Below are 23,722 nucleotides of genomic sequence, written 5' to 3'. Positions count from 1 at the left end.
CCAAAGCGTGAACATACAAGTTCAAAGATGAAAAGTGTGTTCAAAGTCTCCAAGTATGAAAATACAATAGCAAAAGGTCCTATTTATAGAAAACTAGTAACCTAGGGTTTACAGAAATGAGTAAATGATGCATAAATCCACTTCCGGGCCCACTTGGTGTGTGCTTGGGCTGAGCATTGAAGCTTTCACGTGTAGAGACTTTTCTTGGAGTTAAACGCCAGCTTTTGTGCCAATTTGGGCATTTAACTCCAGCTTTTATGCCAGAATGGGCGTTTTGACACCAGAATTTCTATGCTGACATGGAACGCTAGTTTGGGCCATCAAATCTCGAGAAAAGTATAAACTATTATATATTGCTGGAAAGCCCAGGATGTCTAATTTCCAACGCAATTGAGAGCACGCCAATTGAGCTTTTGTAGCTCCAGAAAATCCACTTTGAGTTCAGGGAGGTCAGAATCCAACAGCATCTACAGTCCTTTTTCAGCCTTTGAATCAGATTTTTGCTCAGGTCCCTCAATTTCAGCCAGAAAATACCTGAAATCATAGAAAAACACACAAACTCATAGTAAACTCCAGAAATGTGATTTTTATTTAAAAACTAATAAAAATATAATAAAAACTAACTAAAATATACTAAAAACATACTAAAAATAATGCCAAAAAGCGTATAAATTATCCGCCCATCAGAGCCTCATGCCGTGTTATCGAAGGGAAGCGAACATATTTCTTAGGTCGCTTAAGAGGTCCTCAGGTCGGGTAGTCTTTGCAAGGATATCATCCACGTATACTTCCACCGTTTTGCCTATGAGGTCGTTGAATATCTTGTTCATTAACCTTTGGTATGTGGCCCCGGCGTTCTTCAGGCCGAACGGCATTACCTTGTAGCAGTATATTCCCCTCGGTGTTATGAATGCTATTTTCTCTTCGTCTGGCCGGTGCATCGGTATCTGATTGTAGCCAGAATAAGCATCCATAAAGCTCAGATACCGATATCCCGCCGCCGCGTCGACGAGCGCATCAATGTTGGGTAGGGGGTAGCAGTCCTTGGGACATGCTTTGTTAAGATCGGAGTAATCCACGCACATCTTCCATTTTCCATTGTGCTTTCTTACTAGAACTACGTTCGACAGCCAGGTTGGGTAGTCGAGTTCCCGGATAAATCTCGCTTTGAGGAGGCTGGCCGTCTGCCTGGCCACCTCCTCTACTTTTTCTTATGACATTTTTCTTCTCCTCTGAGCCACCGGTTTGGCCTCCGCCTTGACAGCCAAGTGATGCAACATGAGCTGAGGGTCTATCCCCGGCATGTCAACTGGCGTCCAAGCAAATAGGTCGCCGTTAGCCCTGATCATTTCTATTAGAGGTTCCTTCAGGTCGTGTGGGAGGTTTCTATTCACGAAGGTGAACTTCTCTTCTGTGTCACCAACCCTGAACCTTTCTAAGTTCCCTTCCAGTTCGGGTCTGGGCTTGTCGTTGACTCTAGCATCCAAGTCGGCGAGGAACACTCCCGATGCTTCTTTGGATTTCTTCCTTAAGGTGAGACTGGCATTGTCGCAAGCAACTGCCATTTCCAAGTCTCCCTTTATGGATCCCACGGATCCGTCATTAGCGATGAATTTCATTACCAACATCTTTGTACTGATCACTGCCCCGAGATCGTTGATAGTCTTTCTTCCTAGGATGACGTTGTAGGCCGTGGAGTCTCGCAGGACCACGAACTCAGCCATTACCAACCTTCTTCCCTGTCCTAGTTCTACGGATACCGGTAGGGAGATTATCCCGTCGGGCTTGATAAAGTGGTCGCCCAAGCCTACTACACCGTGCTGGTGAGTCCTTAAATCGGCATCCCGGAGACCCAAGGCATCGAACACGTTGCAGAACATGATATTCGAGTCGGCACCGGTGTTTACGAGGATCTGCTTAATCAGGCCGGTTCCCACTCTGGCCGTGATAACCGTGGGAGGGTTTTCCATGACCTCATCGAACCATTGGTCTTTCGGACCGAATGAAATGGGTGAAACCCTCTTGGAGCTTCGCGCGGGAGACGAGGAGACCGCTAGGACTTTGGCATCCTTCTTGTGTGCCGACCTCGACCTTGGAGCTGCATCTCTCGCTGTTACCACATTTACTATGGTGAGGTCATGCTCGTTGTCCTCTGGCTCTTGACGTCGCTTCACTGCTCGGGTCTTGTCCTCTCCCTCGCGATCGCGATCTCGTCTTCTCGGCTCCCTAATAAGGTGGGAGAATTCGGCTAGCTTTCCGTCCCGGATCGCTTGTTCTAGCGCGTCCTTCAGGTCGAAGCAATCCTGTGTCTTGTGTCCATAGCCCTTATGATAATCACAATAGAGGCTCTTGTTTCCCCCGGTTCTATCCTTTAGAGGTCGGGGCTTCGACAGAATTTCCTTCTCGGCTATCTGCTGATAAACTTCTACGATGGGGACAGTGAGGGGGATGTAGTTGGTGAATTTCCTGACTCGGGGAAACGGCTTGAGTGTCTTGCCCGGCCCGCCATCTCTGGCGTGCTCCTTTAGCCTTTCCCCACCACTATGCTGCCGAGGTTGATTGTAGGCGGGCTGCCGCTTGTTGGCTGCCATGACTTGACTGACTTCTTCATCGTTGATATATTCCATAGCCACGCTTTGGATCTCTTGCATCGTCCACACTGGCTTCGTGGTGAGATGCTTCCTGAAATCCTCATTAAGAAGTCCATTCGTCAAACACAGACTGGCCACCGAATCAGTTAGCCCGTCAATCTCCAAACACTCATCGTTGAACCGGTCCAAATATTTTCTGGTCGGCTCGCTAGGCCTTTGCGTCACCCCGAGTAAGTTGATCGGGTGCTTCGCCTTTGCAATTTGGGTAGTGAACTGGGCCAAAAAAGCGCGGCTAATATCCGAAAATCTGGCCACAGAGCCTTGCGGGAGGCTGTTAAACCACCGTATTGCAGGTCCCGCCAGAGTGACCGGGAAAGTGCGACACCTCACTTCGTCGCCTACTCCCTCCAAGTTCATTCTGGCCTCGAAGGCCGTAAGATGCTCCTGTGGGTCTTGGGTTCCGTCGTACCTCATGTCTGTCAGCTTATCAAAGTTCTTTGGTAGCCGGACCTCGAGGATGGAACGATGAAATGGGGTTGCGCCCATTATCACGGGTCGTCGCGTTCTCTTCGGCCTTCCTCCGCCGTCTTCCCGGTCCCGCCCTATGGCACGTCTCCCTTCAGGCCGAGTGTATATCACGGGGTCACGACGTCTTCTTAGGCGCTCCTGCTCTTCCCACATGCTTTCAGATTCAGATTGTGGGCTGGGCGTGCGCCGGGAGTGACTTCTCTGAGGAGTTCTTCCATGTGTCTCGGGAGAACGGGAATAGCTTGGTTCGGGAGTTCGTTGACGATATTCCTGATCTGCCAGCTGGCGTTCCAGGTTCTGCATCCTGTGATGCAATTCCTGCATTATTCTGGCGCTATTGCTGCCTGTTCCCCCAAAGGGGCGTCTCTCTTGGGATCGTGAAGACGGCTCGGGTCGTCGCGAAGGAGACCTCGTGCGCTCCTGGGAGGAAGCCACGGAGGCTGCCCCTCTGGGCTCTGTCCCGCGGCCAGGTTCTCCAGGACCCTGTATGGCGTCCATTTAGGCGGTTCCCACAGATGGCGCCAATGTGCGGTAACTCGGGTACCGGACGGTTCGGGGAGGTCCCTCGGTTGGTAAGGTGGGATTTCGCCTGGTTCAGGGTTGCGGGGGTGGAGCTAGAGCAATCGACTTCCCGAGCTCTTTGTGTGGAGAAGGGTTTCCACCTGCAAAGACACTCCGACGCTCTAGTCAGTCAGGTGTGCAGGCGAAAAGTGAGTAAGGTGATGTATGTGATGTACCTTGGGGGAGGGGTAGGACCCTCCCCATATATACCCTGTCAGGAGTGGGTCCCACGAGGGCAGACCCACCTTCCTCGAAGCTTCCCAGTACAGCGGTAGCAGTGAGCTGTAAAGGACACGTGTCCGAGTCGGTTGTGGAGCATATCGTGTCCGCCCGTTCGCGTCGGGTGGCCTAGGGGTCGGGTCGGCCAGCATGACGTTTGGGCTGGGCCGTAACAATTAGTAATTGACATTTCTTTCAATAATTCAACACATTAAGGTTGAAAAGATGTTTGAATTGAATCAATATGAATTCTTTAACATTCACAAATTCTTATTTTATCTTTTATCTTATCAGAAGAATTCTAATCTTTATGACTTAAGAAAAACCCAGCTAATTTTCGAAATTGTTTACTAGTACATAATTGTAACAAGGGTCAATGAGCAATATCTGAGTAATATTTTATTGAAAATAAATTCGAAGCTTAGTAGATATATTTGAGTTTTATGAGAGATTATGCTAAGGATTTTCTAAACTTGTTGACAAAATTGAGTATGAATTCCCTGATTCCTAAGTTGGGTGATATCATGTGTGAAAGGAAAATGAATTTTATGCAGTAACTCGAAGAACAAAGTAAAACAGAAAAAGATGTTTGGGAGTAAAAAAGTAAAGGATGGAAAATTAAATTATTATTAATCTCAAGTGTATAAATTCTACATGATAGACTAATTCCTATTTATAGTACTTAGAGCTAGTCTAAGGTAAAAACAAGAACTAAGAAACATTCAGTAATTGAAAATTTTATTTTTTAGTAATTGAAACAATATTTTCTTTAATATCCCTCTTTAAACTGATAGTTGGTCTTTGAACAATTCTCAATTTGGTGCGCAAAGAATGAAAAACAGTAGCAAAAAAGGGGCTTGGTCAAGACATTTACTATTTGTTTACTTCCATGAATGTGAACTATATGCAATAGCTGTAGTAGAGAGAGGAGAGAACCTCTCTCTCTAAGAACTACATCTAAATTATAAAAAGTGAATAATTGAAGACCTCCTCATGAATGGATGCATTCCCCGACTTTATAACCTCTAATCTGTCCTTTTTGGACTTGGATCTAGGCTAAAAAGAGTTTCAGAAACCGCTGAGAGCATTTTCTGCAGTTTCTGGTGCGTGGCGTCTGTCACGCGTCCACGTGGGTCACGCGGTCGCGTCATCTGGAGTTTTCCTTATCACGCATTCGCTTTGGTCATGCGTACGCGTCATGTGCATTCTGCTCAAGGCACGCGTCCGCGTCAGTCACGCGTTCGCGTCGCTGCCTTTTCGCGCTGGGCATGCGGCCGCGTCGTTCATGCGTTCGCGTCGCTGCCAGTTTCTTCAAAAACTCCATTTTGTGCTTTCCTTCTATTTTTTTATGTTTCCTTTCCATCCTTTAAGTCATTCCTGCCTTAAGAGATCTAAAACTACTTAACACACAAATCACGGCATCGAATGGTAATAAAGGGTAATTAAAATTGATAATTTTTTAAGCATAGAAAACATGTTTTTCACATATATCACATAATAAGGAAGGGAAAGTAAAACCATGCAATTTACATGAATAAGTGAGTGAAGGATTGAATAAATCACCTAAATTGAGCACAAAATATATCATAAAATATGGGTTTATCAGTATGCATGTTATCAGTTATGAGAATCAGGGTTTTTAAGGCAAAAGGTAAGAAATTAAATGACAAGAAAGTAAAGCTAACAAATACTAAAAAGACATTCATGGCAAGGATTGAAAATTTAGGTTTTCTATCCTAGTCATTAATCATAACATAACAATTACCTAGAGTAATTCTATTACGTCATCTCCAACATTGGGAGAAAATCAAATAGGCATAGTAAATTTCAATGCATAAGTAACAACAAGATTGACTAACAACTCTAGATTACCAATTCAAATTGACTATTAAAGACTCAAGATGACCTAATTTTCTAATTCCAAGCATTTTATCAAAGACTTAAAAGGCATAAAAGAAAAACATATTAAATTACAATAATAATAAAATATAAAGCTATCAAATGCAAGATAACAATAACAATAACCCAAGCAAACATCACTAAACATGAAATACTAAATTTCATTAAAGGAAATCAAAATTCATCAACAGTGTTTATAAACTAAAAAGTGACACAAATGAGAAATTAACAAAAGAAACTAAGAGAATTAAGGCAATGAAACATGGAAATATAAATAAAACTACACTAAAACAAGAATTAAAGACTAAAACTAAAGAGAAATTGGCCTAAGAACCTTAAATTCTAGAGAGAATGGGGAGGTTCTCTCTCTAGAAATCTATCTTAAAATATGTTTCTAAACTACCCTAATTGCTCTCCCCTTGTTCCTTCTTGAGTTTGGATTGAAATACTTCAGAAATGAGTTGGATTGGGCTTGAAAGGACCTGAAATCGTGACTCACATGTTCACTTAAGTGAAATCACGTGCCTTCAGTCATGCGTACGCATGAGGAATATGTACGCGCAAAATTTCGAAATTCCAAACCATGCGTACGCGCAACATGAAATTCATGCATACGCACAATCCTAAGATGCTCCAAGCTTCATTTCTTCATGAATTCTCCACTTTTGCATGCTTTTTCTTCACTTCCTCAATCCATCCCTGCCTTCTAAACCTAAAATCACTCAACAAACACATCAAGGCCTCGAATGAGATTAAAGTGAATTAAATTTAGCAAATTAAGGGGTTAAAAAGCATGTTTTTACTTTTAAACATAATTCAGGAGAAATTTACAAAACTATGCTAATTTAGTGAATAAATGTAGGATAAGTTAATAAAATTCACTCAATTCAATACAAGATAAACCATAAAATTGTAGTTTATCAACGTCCCCACACTTAAACAAAGAATGTCCTCATGCTAAACATCAAGAAAACTACAAAAAAAGGGTATCAACATTTATTCAATGTAAACTATCTAAATACATTCTATTTAAATAAATGCAACTACTCTACCTAATACTATGTATATCTACTTATATGTATCTACTTAATTGAAATAAATCAATTTCTAAGAAAACATATAAACAACCAAGGGCTATAGACAATAGCAACCATTCAAATCCAACAATTGATTAGAGTTATTGAAAATAATTTACAATTTGCAAGATAGGAGATAATCATAAGTGGAAACATAGAATTGAGCAATTGAACCCTGACGATCGGATTTCTGCCAGTAAAGAAATTCACAAATATAATCGCGTTGTAAGTATAGTTTCTAAACCAACAGAGAATCCTTTCGTACAAAAATTTTGTTTGTCACTTAAGCAAACCCAATAAAATTTATAACCGAAGTATTTAAACCCCGGGTCGTCTCTCAAAGAATTGCAGGGAGGTGTGTTTATTATTGGTTATGGAAAAAGATATATTTTTGGGTTTTTGAAATAGGGAACAAGTAATTTAAATGGTAAGAAAAATAAATTAATAATTAGAAAATCTCTTGGCAAGGTATGAGAACTGGAAATCCCATCCTAGTTATCCTTATCAGGTGTGATGAAAATTGTCCGTTGCTCCCACTTAGTTAACCCTTATTAAATAAAAGAAAGTCAAGTGGACTAATCAATTTGATTCCTCAAGTCCTAGTCAACTCCTAAGGAAAGACTAGCTTTAGAGGGATCCAAATCAATCAGCAAGCTTCAAATATTAATCAACAGCTGAGTTTGACAACTCAAGTGTGACCAATTACTCAACCAAAGCCAAAAGGGAAGAAAATCTACTCGAATGAAAATAATTTGGATTAATTAGAAGAATCAATAACAAAAATTAAAGAAAGCAACCATAAGTCTGAAATACCTCAATATGTATTAATTAAGAAAATCAATCATAACATGGAGTTCATAAACCAAATTAAAAAGATAAATAACAATTAAAATAATAGAGGAAATAAAAATAGAAAATAAATTAAAGGAACATTGAACCTGTGACTAAAGAGAAGTAGCCTAATCATAATAGAAATCCTAAATCCTAAGAGAGAGAGAGAGAGCCTCTCTCTCTCTCTCTCTAAAACTACATCTAAAACCTAAAATTTTGTATATGAATGTTGTTTTTTATGAATGGATGGATTCCCCCACTTTATAGCCTCTAATCTATGTTTTTTAGGCCGAAAATTGGGTCAGAAACAGCCCAGAAATCGCTCGGGACGAAATCTGCCATGCTGGTTTTTCTGCAAAACGACGCGTCCGCGTGATTCATGCGTGCGCATCATTTTTCTGCATGGCTACTATATTGAATTATATATCATTTTGAAGCCCCGGACGTTAGCTTTCCAACGCAACTAGAACCACCTCATTTGGACCTTTGTAGCTCAAGTTATGACCGTTTGAGTGTGAAGAGGTCAGGCTGGACAGCTTAGCAATTTCTTCAACTTCTTGTATTCCTTCTACTTTTGCATGCTTCCTTTCCCTCCTCTAAGCCATTCCTGCCCTGTAATCTCTGAAATCACTTAACACACATATCAAGGCATCGAATGGTAATAAGAGAGGATTAAAATTAGCAATTTAAAGCCCAAAGAAGCATGTTTTCAATCATAGCACAAAATCAGGAAGGAAATTGTAAAACCATGCAATTAGTATGAATAAGTGTGCAAAGACTTGATAAAAACCACTCAATTGAGCACAAGATAAACCATAAAATAGTGGTTTATCGACCTCTCCACACTTAAACATTAGCATGTCCTCATGCTAAGCTCAAGAGAAGCTATAAAGGAGTGAAGAGGAATGGTAGGATGTATGAAATGTAACCTATCTATATGAATACAACTTGAAGGTTGTGGTAGGCTTAGAGAAGGGGGTTGAATCTATTCCTTCCTTTTAAGTTGCTGTTATTATCCTTTTAAAACAAACTTTCAATTCTGATTCTGTTTGTACTCAGCAGCGGAAATTTATGAGACAATTTATTTTTGTCTCATGAATATCAGAAAACAGAACACAGCAGAGAAGAGAAAAGCTAACACCAGCATGTATCCTGGTTCGGTTGCCTTGTGCTATGCAACCTACGTCCAGTCTCCTCCACAACTATGGAAGAATTTCACTATAGTTAACAATATTACATACACCAATTTCATAGGATTGACCCAATCCTTTCACACTCAAGTTCTAACCTAACTTGACATTGGCTATGCTAATACCTAACTATTCACTCTTAGTGCTAACCCAACTAAGAAAGGGATACCTTACAGGTATAAGATACAAGACATAGACATACCTAAAGAATTCTGAAAATAACTCTAGGCTTTTCTCTCAAGTGTATCACTCAGCCTTTTTCCACTCATGGCTTTTACTTGAGCTTTCTCACAATGCCTTTTCTCTCAAGAAATTACAGAAAGATATACATAGAAAAGAACATTACATTCAGTAAAACATGAAGGAGATTGACTTCATCAACAGCCTCTGTGCTATGCGAAAAACCAGATTGGCAAGCCTCTGATTCAGTTCTTCATACTGGCGGAATGCACCTTTGATTAGGTTACACTGTCCAGTTAGTTGAACTTCTTCAAAGAGCTCTCTCAGAACAAAACCTCTATTCACTTATTTTCTCTCCTTGGTTTCTGAATGAACAGTAAACCTCTTTTATCTCCTTGCATGTTGCTGGGTCCTTCTTCCAAGGTCAACACCTTGAGCCTTGAGCTTCACCAACCCCCAGATTCACTTTTTCTCAATAAACCTTAGAGTAGAAACTCTCCTTCTGACTTCCTCACCTTGACCGAAAGCCATAAAATAATAACCATAGAAATCTTCCAATGGTCAACTTGATCTGAGCCCTTGAAAACCAACTTGGTCCCCAAGTCATGTTTAAGACCGTGGATACACAGCAGAGAAGAACAGAAACCATCTTTCCTTTGTATCCTGTTTCGGATAGAGCAGAGAGTTGGGAAGAAGATAAGAAGATCTGATGCATACAAGAGGAAATGGGTTACCTTTAACCTAAGCTTGATTTGGTTTGGATTTTCTTATTAGACTTCTGTGTTTCAAGCTTAATCCTTCTTTCTTGCTTCTTTGGTGTTTTGCTTAGGGAGGAAGCTCTCTCTCTTTCTCTTTCTTACTTTTCTGAAACTCTGATCAACTCACAGAGGTGAACGTTGCACATTGAAAGAGTGAAGACTTCAATCTTACAAGAGAAGCTTTGTGGGATGGATACGGGCTTGGATTGGATTTCCATTAAGCAACCCATTTTGATTTCTTTGGCTTTGTTTCTTTTGGGCTTTGCTTGAATTACTAGCCCTCAGCTTTTGATTTTTTTTATTTTTTTCCAATTGGGCTGCTTGAATTGAATTATGGCCTGCAACACATAATAAATAATTAGTAATATGCAATTTATAATTAAACCATACTAATTATTTATTTACCAAAAATAATGTTTGTCATCACTAATTACTTTAGTTAAATTTCTTAACTCAACAATCTCCCCCTTGATGACAAACAAGATTTAAGCAATAATCAAAAGGAAATGAATTTGAGTAAGGTTTATAAACTCCCTTTGATTGTCATTTGCTTTTATGTTGCTCCCCCTTTCCTTTTCAAGATTAGCTCCCCCTGGATTTATGCTTTCCTCTTTGTTCCTGTTTTATATTACACTTAAAGAAAGTACAATAAAGAGCTATACATATTTATCTTGGCTAAAGGGTATCAAATAAGCAACATCACATAATCAGCCCAACATCAAGCTAATATCATCAGCAAAAGGATTTAGCATGTGAAATCAAGTACTAGTAGCTGCAGCATGCCAAAAGATTCATAGGACCTATTATCCTATTGCAATCTATTATCCTATTGCTATTACTCTCCCTTTTGTCATTAAGGGCGGATAGACAAAATACAAATCCTGCAAGAAAATGTTAGATCACAGTCCAAAGTTCTAACCAAACTAAAAAGTGCAGCAGTATTTAAAGTTATTACAGTTATTCAAGATAAAACAGTTCAATAGTAGCAAAATAAACAGGATTCATGAGACAAAAAGAGAGCAGCAGCAGCAGTTTTCATGAGACAAATCCTAGGCATCAGAATCATTCCCCTCCGAAGCAGCTTCCTCTTCAACATCAGTGGCAATGTCTTCATCATTTTGAAAGTTATCAATGAAGGTCATGAGAACAGCCACCCTATCCCTTGATTTCTTCAGGAAGTTCTCATGCTTGCTAGCCAATTTCCTTTGCTCTTTGCTCATTTCAATCAAGTGATTTGTTTGGGAAACAAACTCTTGAGCGACATCCTTGACCACATTCAGCAGAGCAGATTTCTTCCCAATGGAGATGGAAGTACCCTCAGTGGATAGAGCAGGAGAATCATCAGGGACAAAATCATCATCTTAATCATCTAGGACAACTCTTTCAAATCTAGTGGGTCCTTTGTTCTATTTCACTGAACCACCCCCCCTTTAGGTATGAATGTCTATTTTCATAGTTCTCATTGGTCAAGTCAACACCAAAATACTCAAATATGCAAGTTAGAAACATGCCATAAGGAAGTGCTTTGTCCTTTTCACTCCTAACAGAGTCAAACATATATCTAACCATCAAGTATGCAAATGAAATTTTAGTTTTGGTGAGAAGGGCATATAAAACAAGAGTATCAGTGTAGGAAACCCTTTGATATGAGCCGCTTTGAGGCAGAATAATGTGGTTGACCATTCGGTGCAATTGAGCACGCTCATATCCTAGGGCTTTGTGAGTGGGTGTAATGCCATCAATTAAAGAGACATGTTCACAGATGTGTGCCAATGCATCATGATAAGAAATTCCAGCACCTTCATCCCACTTAACCGAAGTGTAAGCACAAGGCCCAACATCGGTATACTTCAAAGCATCATTGATAGTTTTATTATTTAAAACTATGTCTCGGCCCTTTACATATGAGTGAGCAGTGCCTTCATGATAAGTCATGTTTGCATAAAATTCTTTGACCAAGAAGGGATAAACAGACTTTTTAATGTCAAAAAGGTGATTCCAGTCTAGAAAAATCAAGTTATCAACAAATGAAAATCTTTTTCTTTTCAAAGATGGCAAATCAGCGAGAAAAGAGGGACATAGGATACGATACTGGATAACCCCCTCATAAAAATCATTGTTCATGGCAGATTTAAATCTATAAGAGTTATAGTTTGAATGAGAAGTCAAAAAGTGAGCTTTATGATCAAAAGGGCCAATGTCTGATTCTTTAACTGTCTTAAGGGGAACTCGAGTTTTACCTCTTTGAGAACGTGATGGAACATACCTAGACTTTGGTTGTGTGGACTCAGGTGGAGGTTCAGGTGCGGCTGGTCGCTTCCCCTTGGATGAACTTGGTTTCGATGACCCTGGCTTGGATAGAGGTTCTTTCGTCTGTGGTGTCTTCTTGGCGGAAGGAGTAACCCTAGAGGGATTTTTGGTTCGTTCCATGGGATCACACCGAGAAGGAGAGGTAGGAGGAGAAGGAGATGGAGTGAAGGTTCGGTCGTGAGAGCGGGTTGAGGGCTTTGTGAGAGGCTTGAAGATTTTTTCACGAGGAGGCCTTTTAGCTATGGTTTTCTTCCTCATTTGGTGATATTTAGGCTTTTGAGGGAAGAGAATCAGTAAAGAGAGTGGGAAGAAACTGAAGAGTTTGAGGAGAAGTTATGGAGGGAAGAGAGGGAGTGTTGGTAACCATACCCAAAAGTAGATTTCCAAAACCATGCAACTGCATCACCATTTGAAAAGACTTGAAAAGACATGACCTCACAAAAGAAAGATTTGATTTGATTTTTCAAAACAAGGAAATTTATTTTCAAATATTCGAAATCCTTTAAAAAAAATAAATTAAATTGAAAATCTTTAAGGAAAAAAATTAAAATAAAACTTAAAAAAAATTTAAACACACAGCCCAACAAAAAATTTTTAACCAAAAATTGTAACATTCATATTTGGTCCCAGGGATAGTTGGATTTAATGGAAACACATTGGACCATTCTAGATCTAATTTTTGAGGTTGGCCCAAATCATTTTGCACTTGAAATAAGCCTAGATCATGCTAATTAAAGGGGGAATGCTCTTCTTCTGCCCAAAATTGTCTCATACCTGTTTATGAGACAAAAGGCTCCAGCAAACACATCAGCATTTTTCAAATAAAGAATCATAACTCAAAATTCCTAGACAAGTCCTAAGCATGCAGAATCTATCCTCAGCTAATGGTTTTGTGAAAATATCTTCTAATTGCTCCTCCGATTTAACAAATTGAATGCTAATATCTCCCTTTTGGACATGCTCTCTTATTGAGTGAAACTTCACTTCAATATGTTTAGTCCTAGAGTGCAAAACTGGATTTTTAGAAATATTAATGGCACTCATATTATCACACATCAAAGGAATATTTTCAGCATTTAATTTGTAATCGACAAGCTGTGTTTTTAACCATAAAAGCTGAGAACAACATGAAGAAGCAGCTATATACTCAGTCTCAGCAGTGGATAGAGACACAATTGGCTGTTTCTTACTAGACCAAACATTCAAGGACTTTCCAAGGAAGCAACATAAGCCTGAAGTGCTCCTTCTATCAACTCTATCACTAGTAAAATCTGTATCACAATAACCAACTACAGAAAAATCATCAATCTTAGGATACCAAAGGCCGAAATTGGATGTGCCATGAACATATCTAATGATCCTTTTAACTGCAAAAAGATGTGACTCTTTTGGTTTGGATTGGAACCTAGAACACAATCCAACACTTTGCACAATGTCGGGTCTAGAGGAAGTTAAGTACATAAGAGAACCAATCATTCCTCTATACCTAGTCTCATCAACATCTTTCTCAGTTTCTCCCTTATCTAATTTAGAATTAGGATGCATGGGAGTTCCCATGGATTTGGCATTTTCCAAACCAAATTTCTTAACTAATTCCCTGGCATACTTTTCTTGATGAATGAAAATACCTTTTTCAGTTTGTTTAATTTGCAGCCCAAGGAAAAAATTAAGTTCACCCATCATACTCATGTCAAATTCAGTTGTCATGAATTTTCCAAATTCAGAACAAATGGATTCATTGGCTGATCCAAAAATAATGTCATCAACATATATTTGGACTAGAATAAAAAAATTATTAGAGTTCTTGATAAATAGAGTTGTGTCAGTGGTGCCTCTTTGAAAACCATTTTTCAAAAGAAAAGAGCTAAGTCTCTCATACCAAGCTCTAGGAGCTTGTCTTAAACCATAGAGAGCTTTAGATAATTTGAAAACATGATTAGAATGCTCTTTATTTTCAAAACCAGGAGGCTGCTCACATATACTTCTCTATCTATCACTCCATTCAAAAATGCACATTTCACATCCATTTGATATAATTTAAAACCACAAAATGCAGCATAAGCTAAGAGAAGTCTTATGGCTTCCATTCGGGCAACAGGGGCAAAGGATTCATCAAAGTCTATTCCTTCTTCTTGGTCATATCCTTGTGCCACTAGCCTTGCCTTGTTTCTTGCAATGCTACCATCTTCTCCCAACTAGTTTCGAAATATCCACTTGGTGTCGGTCACTTTCTTTCTATTTGGCCTTGGAACCAAAGTCCACACTTGGTTCTTTTCAAACTCAAGAAGCTCATCCTCCATAGCTTTAACCCAAGAAGGGTCACTAAGGGCTTCCTTGACATTTTGAGGCTCTATTTGTGAAAGAAGGGCAATGTTTGATCCTTCATTTGCCTTTCTAGTGGAAGACCTTGTTTGCACTCCATGAGAAACGTCCCCAATGACAAATTTCTCGGGATAGTTCTTCAAGAACCTCCATTCACAAGGTCTGGTGGATTTGGTGGCAGATTCAGTCACCAAGGGATTCTGGGTGCTGCTGTTTCCAGGATTTCCTTCAAATTCATGAGACAAAATGGGATTGTCTCTCGAATTTTCAGCAGTTGCAGTTTCTGGTTCAGTTTGACCAGAATTTTCTTTTTCATGATTTTGAGTGATTTCATCTTCCTTTTGAGCTTGATTTCCTGTATCACAATCTTCCAAAATGCTTTGCACCAAGTTAGTATCACAAAATGAAACATGTATGGACTCCTCAATAATCCTAGCATCTTGATGATAAAACCTATATGCTTTACTAGTTGTGGAATATCCTACAAATAAACACTCATAAGCCTTTGGATCAAATTTTCCCAAATTTTCTTTGTTATTTAAAACAAAGCATTTGTATCCAAAGATGTGCAAGTAATCTAAGTTTGGTGGGTAGCCTTTCCAAAGTTCATAAGAGGTTTTCTTCAAAAATTTCCTTATGATTGTTCTATTCAAAATGTGGCAAGCCGTGTTAACCGCTTCAGCCCAAAGGAATTTTGGAACATTACTCTCACAAAGCATAGCTCTTGTCATCTCTTGTATGCTTCTATTTCTTCTTTCCACAACACCATTTTGTTGTGGTGTTCTTGGACACGAGAAGTTGTGAGATATTCCAAATTCCTCACAAAAGGATTCAAACAAATTATTTTCAAATTCAGTTCCATGATCACTCCTTATAGAAGAGATTTTCAAATCATTTTCATTTTGAATTTTCTTGCAAAACGGTTCAAAGGCCGAAAAGGCTTCATTTTTGTGTGCAAGAAATAAAACCCAACCAAACCTAGTGTAGTCATCCACAATTACTAAACCATAATGTTTACCACCTAGGCTTTGAGTTCTTGTTGGACCAAATAAATCAATGTGTAGCAACTCAAGTGGTCTTTTAGTAGAGATGTCTTCTTTTGGTTTAAAAGAACTTTTTGTTTGTTTTCCCATTTGGCAAGCATCACAATTGATGTCTTTGTCAAACTTTATCAAAGGAAGACCTCTTACTAATTCTTTCTTTACAAGTTTATTTATTTGAAACATACTTGCATGGCTCAATCTCTTGTGCCATAACCACTTTTCAGATTCTTTAGAGTGAAGACAAGCTACATTGTGATCCTTTAGTTCATCAAGAGTAAGTCTATACATATTATTAAAATGCTTGGCAACAAACATCACTTCATTTGTCTTTTCATTAACAACACAGCATTCAAGCCTTTTGAAAACAACTAAATATCCTAAATCACACAGCTGACTTATACTCAAAAGATTGTGCTTTAAACCACATACCAAAAATACATCATCAATGAAAGTAGATTGCTCATTATCTACTTTTCCAACAGCAATGATTTTACCTTTACCATCATCTCCAAAAGTCACAAAACCTCCATCATACTTATTTAGTTTGATGAAGTAAGTTGACTTTCCAGTCATGTGCCTTGAACATCCACTATCCATGTACCACATGTCCTTTTTGTTCTTGGATGCTAGGCAAATCTCATCAAGATTGTTGTTTCCAGCCATGAAGCAGTCTTTGTCATCTCCTTCAGATTCTTCTTCTTCATTTGAGTCGTTCTCAAGATCCTCCCAAGCTGCCATGAGTACTCTCTTCCTTTCCTTCTTTCCTTTGTCCTCCTTTTTGAGCTTTGGACAGTTTAGCTTGAAGTGTCCAGCCTCTTTGCAGTGATGGCATGTCACTTTGCTCAAGTCGATCTTGTGCTCCTTTAAACTTGAACCTTTGTATTTGCCCATGTTCTTCATCATCCTTCTAAATCTCCTAGCAAAAAACAAAAGCTCGTCATCTGAAATACCATCACTAGACTCACTCTCTTTAGGTTCTATTTGTGACTTAAGGGCTATTCCCTTTTTCTTTGAGTCTGTGTTTGTGTGTGTGGCTTCATAGGCAAGGAGTTTTCCTCTCAGCTCATCATAGGTTATGGGACTTATGTTGTTACTCTCGATTAGGATAGTGGCAGTGTTTTCCCACTCTTTTGTGAGGCTTCTAAGGAGTTTTCTCACCAAGGTTTGTTTTGCATAGTTTGTACCCATAGCATCAAGGTTGTTGATTATGATTGAGAATCTCTCAAACACTTCATCAATGCTTTCTCTATCCTTCATGCTAAACATCTCGTACTCTTTTCGCAGCATATCAATCCTCGTTTCTTTTACTTATTTGGTGCCTTCGTGTGTAACTTGGAGTTTTTCCCAGATTTCTTTGGCTGTCTTGCATCTAGACACATTCCGATACTCTTCAAAGCTGATAGCACAGTGAAGAAGGTTGATTGCTTTAGCATTCAGCTCTATCTTCTTCTTATCATCCTCATTCTATTCAGCTTCTTCTTTTGGAGTCACCACTCCATCAGCACTTGTTTTTGTTGGGATCTTTGGACCGCTCACGACAATCTTCCATATGTTGTAGTCAATGGATTGGATGAAAATCCTTATCCTTCCTTTCCAGTAGGAGTAGTTCTTCCCGTTGAAGAAAGGTGGTCGGTTGTTTGACTGGCCTTCAGTGAGGGTGTAGGCAACTGTGGTTGTGCCCAAGTTGTTCGCCATTGGATCTTTGCTCCAAGCGGTTAAGCTTGATTCTTGAGACCTTAGCTTCTGATACCAACTGAAGGTTGTGGTAGGCTTAGAGAAGGGGGTTGAATCTATGCCTTTCTTTTAAGTTGCTGTTATTATCCTTTTAAAACAAACTTTCAATTCTGATTCTGTTTGTACTCAGCAGCATAAATTTATAAGACAATTTATTTTTGTCTCATGAATATCAAAAAACAGAATACAGCAGAGAAGAAAAAAGCTAACACCAGCATGTATCCTGGTTCGGTTGCCTTGTGCTATGCAACCTACGTCCAGTCTCCTCCACAACTATGGAAGAATTTCACTATAGTTAACAGTATTACATACACCAATTTCACAGGATTGACCCAATTCTTTCACACTCAAGTTCTAACCTAACTTGACATTGGCTATGCTAATACCTAACTATTCACTCTTAGTGCTAACCCAACTAAGAAAGGGATACCTTACAGGTACAAGATACAAGACATAGACATACCTAAAGAATTCTGAAAATAACTCTAGGCTTTTCTCTCAAGTGTATCACTCAGCCTTTTCCACTCATGGCTTTTACTTGAGCTTTCTCACAATGCCTTTTTTCTCAAGAAATTACAGAAAGATATACATAGAAAAGAACATTACATTCAGTAAAACATGAAGGAGATTGACTTCATCAACAGCCTCTGTGCTATGTGAAAAATCAGATTGGCAAGCCTCTGATTCAGTTCTTCATACTGGCGGAATGCACCTTTGATTAGGTTACACTGTCCAGTTAGTTGAACTTCTTCAAAGAGCTCTCTCAGAACAAAACCTCTATTCACTGGTTTTCTCTCCTTGGTTTCTGAATGAACAGCAAATCTCTTTTATCTCCTTGCATGTTGCTGGGTCCTTCTTCCAAGGTCAACACCTTGAGCCTTGAGCTTCACCAACCCCCAGATTCACTTTTTCTCAATAAACCTTAGAGTAGAAACTCTCCTTCTGACTTCCTCACCTTGACCGAAAGCCATAAAACAGCAACCATAGAAATCTTCCAATGGTCAACTTGATCTGAGCCCTTGAAAACCAACTTGGTCCCCAAGTCATGTTTAAGACCGTGGATACACAGCAAAGAAGAACAGAAATCATCTTTCCTTTGTATCCCATTTCGGATAGAGCAGAGAGGGAAGAGGAGAAGAAGATCTGATGCATGCAAGAGGAAATGGGTTACCTTTAACCTAAGCTTGATTTGGTTTGGATTTTCTTATTAGACTTCTGTGTTTCAAGCTTAATCCTTCTTTCTTGCTTCTTTGGTGTTTTGCTTAGGGAGGAAGCTCTCTCTCTTTCTCTTTCTTACTTTTCTGAATTTCTGATCAACTCACAGAGGTGAACGTTACACATTGAAAGAGTGAAGACTTCAATCTTACAAGAGAAGCTTTGTGGGATGGATACGGGCTTGGATTGGATTTCCATTAAGCAACATGTTTTGATTTCTTTGACTTTGTTTCTTTTGGGCTTTTCTTGAATTACTAGCCCTCAGCTTTTGATTTTTTTATTTTATTCCAATTGGGCTGCTTGAATTGAATTATGGCCTGCAACACATAATAAATAATTAGTAATATACAATTTATAATTAAACCATACTAATTATTTATTTACCAAAAATAATGTTTGTCATCACTAATTACTTTAGTTAAATTTCTTAACTCAACACAACTATATGCTAAGATGTTTCTATCTACTTGGTTAAAAGTAAACAAATTTTTCAAGACAAACATAAATCAGATTTCACTAATTCAAATTATACAATAAAAGATAAGTAAACTTGTAAGAAGATAGCTCATGAAAGCAGGAAACATAGAATCAAGCATTGAACCCTCACTGGTAGTGTATATGCACTCTAATCACTCAAGTGTATAGGGTAATCACTCCACTCTTCTCTAGTCATGCTTTCTAAAACTTTGTTCTTCATCTAACCAATCAACAAATATTTAATGTACTAATGCAAACATCATGAGGTCTTTTCAAGGTTGTAATGGGGCTAAGGTAAGGGTGAGGATATATATATGGCTAAGTGAGCTATAAATTGAATCCTTGACTAACCCAAGCTTTCACCTAACACACATACACTCTCTATGTAATTCTAAAATCATGCCTAGCTACCAAGAATTCCCACTTTTGCATCACATACTTATGCTTCAACTCTTCTTTTGATTTTATCACATATGCATTGATCTTTTTATTAACTTAACTTTGCATTAGGGTAATTTTGTCCCCTTATTTATTTACTTATTTATTGAATATTTTTGGATTTTTTCTTTTTTTTTTAAATAGAAAAATAAACATAACTTATCAATGCACATGGATTTTTAATTTTTCTGGTCTCACATGAGTAGGTACCCAAATTCTCAATATTTTATCAAAGTAAAAACATAACACATTCCCTTATTAACCCAAAAACATAACACATTCCCTTATTAACCCATGTTCCCACAGTTTCCCCACACTTAGTTGATACACAATCTCTATCTTAAGCTAACCAAAGATTCAATTAGGGTGATTACTTGTTTTTCTGCTTAAGGCTAGTGATGTGGTAAAATATAGAACAAACGGGGATTAAAAAGCTCAAAGTGGCTAACAAGAGTGATTTAAAAGGGTAGGCTTATTTTGGGATAAGTGAGCAAAAATCAAATAATGGCCTCAATCATATGCAAGCATGTAAATACACTAAATATTGGACATATAGAATGGAACAAAGCAAAGATTGCAATTATAGGGAAGAAAACACACAAGAATAAAAATTTATGGTTAAATAACGTAACCATATAAATAAGCTCAAAATCTCACAGGTTGTGTGTTCTTAGCTATAATTCATGTTCCAATTTATAGTCTTCAAACAAGTTTAACACAAAAATTTTTCAATTTAAGTTAGTGAAATACTATAAAAATTTCTTGAAAAAGAAAATATTACTTCAACCAAGTAGTAACTAAATGCATAAAATCAAACAATCATGCAATTAAACATGCAAATGCAACAATGAACTAACAAATAAAGTAAAATATTGGTGTTGAGAAGAAAATAACTAACCCATGGAGATCGGTATCGACCTCCCCACACTTAAAGATTGCACCGTCCTCGGTGCATGCTAAGATGTGCGAGTGGACGGGTTGCTCCAACTAATACTTTTCTCTAAAGATTGTGCTGATGGACTTGTTTGTCTCCCCATTTAGAAGCTTTCCCTTTTCCTTCTTTGGTGGCCATCTTGAAAGAAGAGAAAAAGGAAGAAAAGTAACCCAGAAAGAAAGATAAAAAATAAATAAAGCATGGTTGGGTTAATGCCAAATAATGAGGATCTCAATTACATGGTAGCTACAACATGCAATTGAGAAAACAGTGGAAGCAAATGGCATATCAATGTTGCAAAAAATTTGCAACAAAGAGGAATAGTAGGTAATGAAAGACAGTATAAAATATTACCCAACAGTGTAAAGCAAGTCACTAAGCACCAAAATAATTCAAGAAAAAATATAACAGTTGAATAAGAAAATTTAACACCAATGGTAAAATAATAAATTTAGAAAAGAAAATAAAAATATTTACAAAATTAAAATACAATGGATGAAAGTATGCAAATAAATTAAATAAAATAGAATAGAAGTGAAGAGGGATGAGAGGTTAAAGGAATGAAGAAGAAGAAAGTAAGAAAGAAAAAAGAAGAAAGAAGGAAGAAGAAAGAAATAAGAAGGGGAAAGAAAAAATTAGGATTGGGGAAGAAAAGATAAGATAATTGGTGCTAATCTGGATAAGCTGTGCGGCGCAGGCGACGCGGGCGCGTGGGGCACGCGTTCACGTGACTTGATTTGTGCTAGTGGCGCGAGAGCAGCCTTGCGTTCGCACGACTTTCTGTTTGTTCGTATTTAGCCAAAATTTTTAGGTGACGCATGCGCGTGGGTCACGTGCACGCGTGAAAGGCGTTTCTTTTAAAACTGACGCGGACGCGTGGAGCACACGTTCACGTGGTAGGACTTGTGCTTCTAGCACGATTCCAGCCCCACTCCATCATAACTTGCTGCCATACACCCATTTACGTCGATTTTGCAGGGTCACACGCGCACGCGTGGAGGGCTGGTTTCGCAAACGACGCAAACGCGTCAGGGACACGTTCGCGTGAACGCGTTGGTGTCTAAGGCACGCCTCCAGCCACGCTTCCACGTGACTTTCTGTTCAATTCTCTTTCCTTCCGAATGCACGTATGACGCGGACGCGTCAGCGACGCTTGCGCGTTGCGTGCGTTTTTTTTTATATATATGCAGAATGCAAATGCAAATGCTGATGCAGACATTATGAATGAATACTAAAAAAATAGAATAAAATAAAAATAAGAATAAAACAAAACAAAATAAAACTAAGAATAAAAATATAATAAAATAAAACTAAGGATAAAAATAGAAGATAATACCATGGTGGGTTGTCTCCCACCTAGCACTTTTAGTTAAAGTCCTTAAGTTGGACATTTGGCGAGCTCCTTGTCATGGAGGCTTGTGCTTGAACTCATACTGAAGCTGCCACCAATGCTTGGACTTCCAATAATCTTTATCATTCTCAAGTGAATTTGCCAAGCCTTGAGGGAGTTCTTCACAAGCTTTGAGCTCCCAAAATTGATCCTCATATATTCCTGGATCCCAAATCTTGTTTCTACACCCGTCTTCAAGTGGATCATGATGATTCCATCCGGGTGACAAGCAATCCGAATTCTCACTAAGGCATCCGAACAGCTTCCTAGACCCATTCAATTGAGAATTATACCAATCCTTGTACTTTAATTTGGAGCATGCAACCATATTGAACCTTGCATGATAATTCCTACCACTAACTGTCTCCCTCTTGCTCTTAAAGCCACAAAGAGCTCTAAGCTGACCATCTGTCTCAAGCAAATCATATTCAAGTGGGAAAGTGAAAGTTAAGGATAAGAGTTTTACCCACTTGAATGTTGTATTGGATGGTAATGGCTTTGGGGGAGAGGTCTCCAACAAGTTTGGCACGGTGATTTCAAACTCCATTCCCTTGAGCTCTTCCTTGATAACTTCCACCTCTTTGCAAGCTTCTTCAGTTTTAACCTCATCCTCTTGGTAGCTTTCCTCTAATTCAATCTCTTCTTTATTACTCACCAAGGGCTTGGGAGGTTGTGCTTCTTCTTCTATAATCTCCGTTTCTTGATCAACCTTTTCAAAGTCTTTAGCCATGATATGCCTTGGAGGTTGTACACCCTCTTTGGCATCAAATTCAAATGTCTTCGAAGGAGGTTCTATGACTGGACTTTCCCATGGAGGTTCTGCATCTCCCAAGTCTTCAACCACTTCTTCATCTTTAATAATTACTACTTTGTCCAGTTATTTTAGTATAAAATCGTACTCATCCTTGATGATTTCTTTTTCATGACAGCTCCTTTCAACTATTCCTTCATCTTCAAGGGTCTCTCCTACCTTCACCCTTTGGGCCTCCTCTTGCTCTAAGACAAGATCAGGCTCCTCCTTGATGTTTTCCTTCACTAATTCTTCAACCACTCCTTCGACTTCAAGGGTTTCTACTACCTTCATCTGTAGGGCCTCCTCTAACTTCTTATGAAGTATGGATTCGCGAAGATGATTCCTTCTATCTTGTTCCATATCAATAGCATAATTGGGATCATTTTGCTCTTGGATTGACGGATGTGGGTGCTCTTCCATGGATGGTAGTGATGGGATAGAAAGATTATTATGTGGTTGAAAAGGAAGTGCACTAGAGCTTGAGGGTTGAATATTGGAGGTAGAGGATTGGTCCATGCGGGATATAAGAGCTTGAAGAGTAGAGATGAGACTAGTGATAGAGGCAAGTGTGGTATGAAGCTCTGTTTGCCCTTGGTGAATAACACCAAGGGTGTTGTCATCCAGTGGAGGTTGGGGTGGATAGGAGGGTTCATTATTTTGGAGAAAAGGTGCATGGTAGGAAGGTGGTTCTTCTTGGTAAGGGCATGAAGATGGTGAATATTGAGGTAGTGGCTCATGAGAGTAATTGTGTTGGAATGGGGGTGGTTCTATGTATGGTTCATTCGGCTCATAGGGTGGTTGGTATGGTGGATATGGGTTAGGGTCATATGGAGGTGAATGGTTGTAGGTGGCTTGTGATTATGGTGGTTCAAAACTATGTTAAGGAGGTGGTTCATTGGCATATGATGGGGCTTGCTGGTAACTGCAAGGGGTCCACCATATCTATCATCTTGGTACGCACCTTGGAATGGCTCTTGACTATAGTAATTTGGTGGAGGTTGGTTGTCACAAAAGGGTCCACCATAACTATTGTCTTAGTATGCATCACAGAATGGTTGTTGGTGATAGCGCATTGGAGGGGGTTGTTGCCAAGAGGGTTGATCAAATCCTTGTGGCTCCTCCCATCTTTGATTGTCTCATCTATGACCCAAGATTTCATTGTAATTTCCTCTTCATGTAACATGATTGTAACCAAAATCATAGCCAAAGGGGTGAGAATTCATAGTAGCTAAT

General features: G+C 39.0%; 1 protein-coding gene and 1 pseudogene across 1 annotated transcript; both read right to left on the bottom strand.

Moving 5' to 3' along the window:
• Nucleotides 1–1,211: 1,211 nt before the first annotated feature.
• Nucleotides 1,212–3,065, bottom strand: LOC107632634 (uncharacterized). Its single transcript, XM_021117214.1, has one exon. It carries the CDS (start codon nt 3,063–3,065, stop codon nt 1,212–1,214), a length of 1,854 nt encoding a protein of 617 aa, XP_020972873.1.
• A 7,099-nt stretch (nt 3,066–10,164) lies between these two features.
• On the bottom strand, nt 10,165–17,203 carry LOC148570026 (uncharacterized; annotated as a pseudogene).
• Nucleotides 17,204–23,722: the final 6,519 nt, after the last annotated feature.

The sequence above is a fragment of the Arachis ipaensis genome, chromosome B3 (assembly GCF_059453495.1).
Source record: "Arachis ipaensis isolate K30076 ecotype BB chromosome B3, ASM5945349v1, whole genome shotgun sequence".
In the NCBI taxonomy this organism is placed as follows: domain Eukaryota; kingdom Viridiplantae; phylum Streptophyta; class Magnoliopsida; order Fabales; family Fabaceae; genus Arachis; species Arachis ipaensis.
This window is presented reverse-complemented; position numbering and strand designations above follow the sequence as displayed.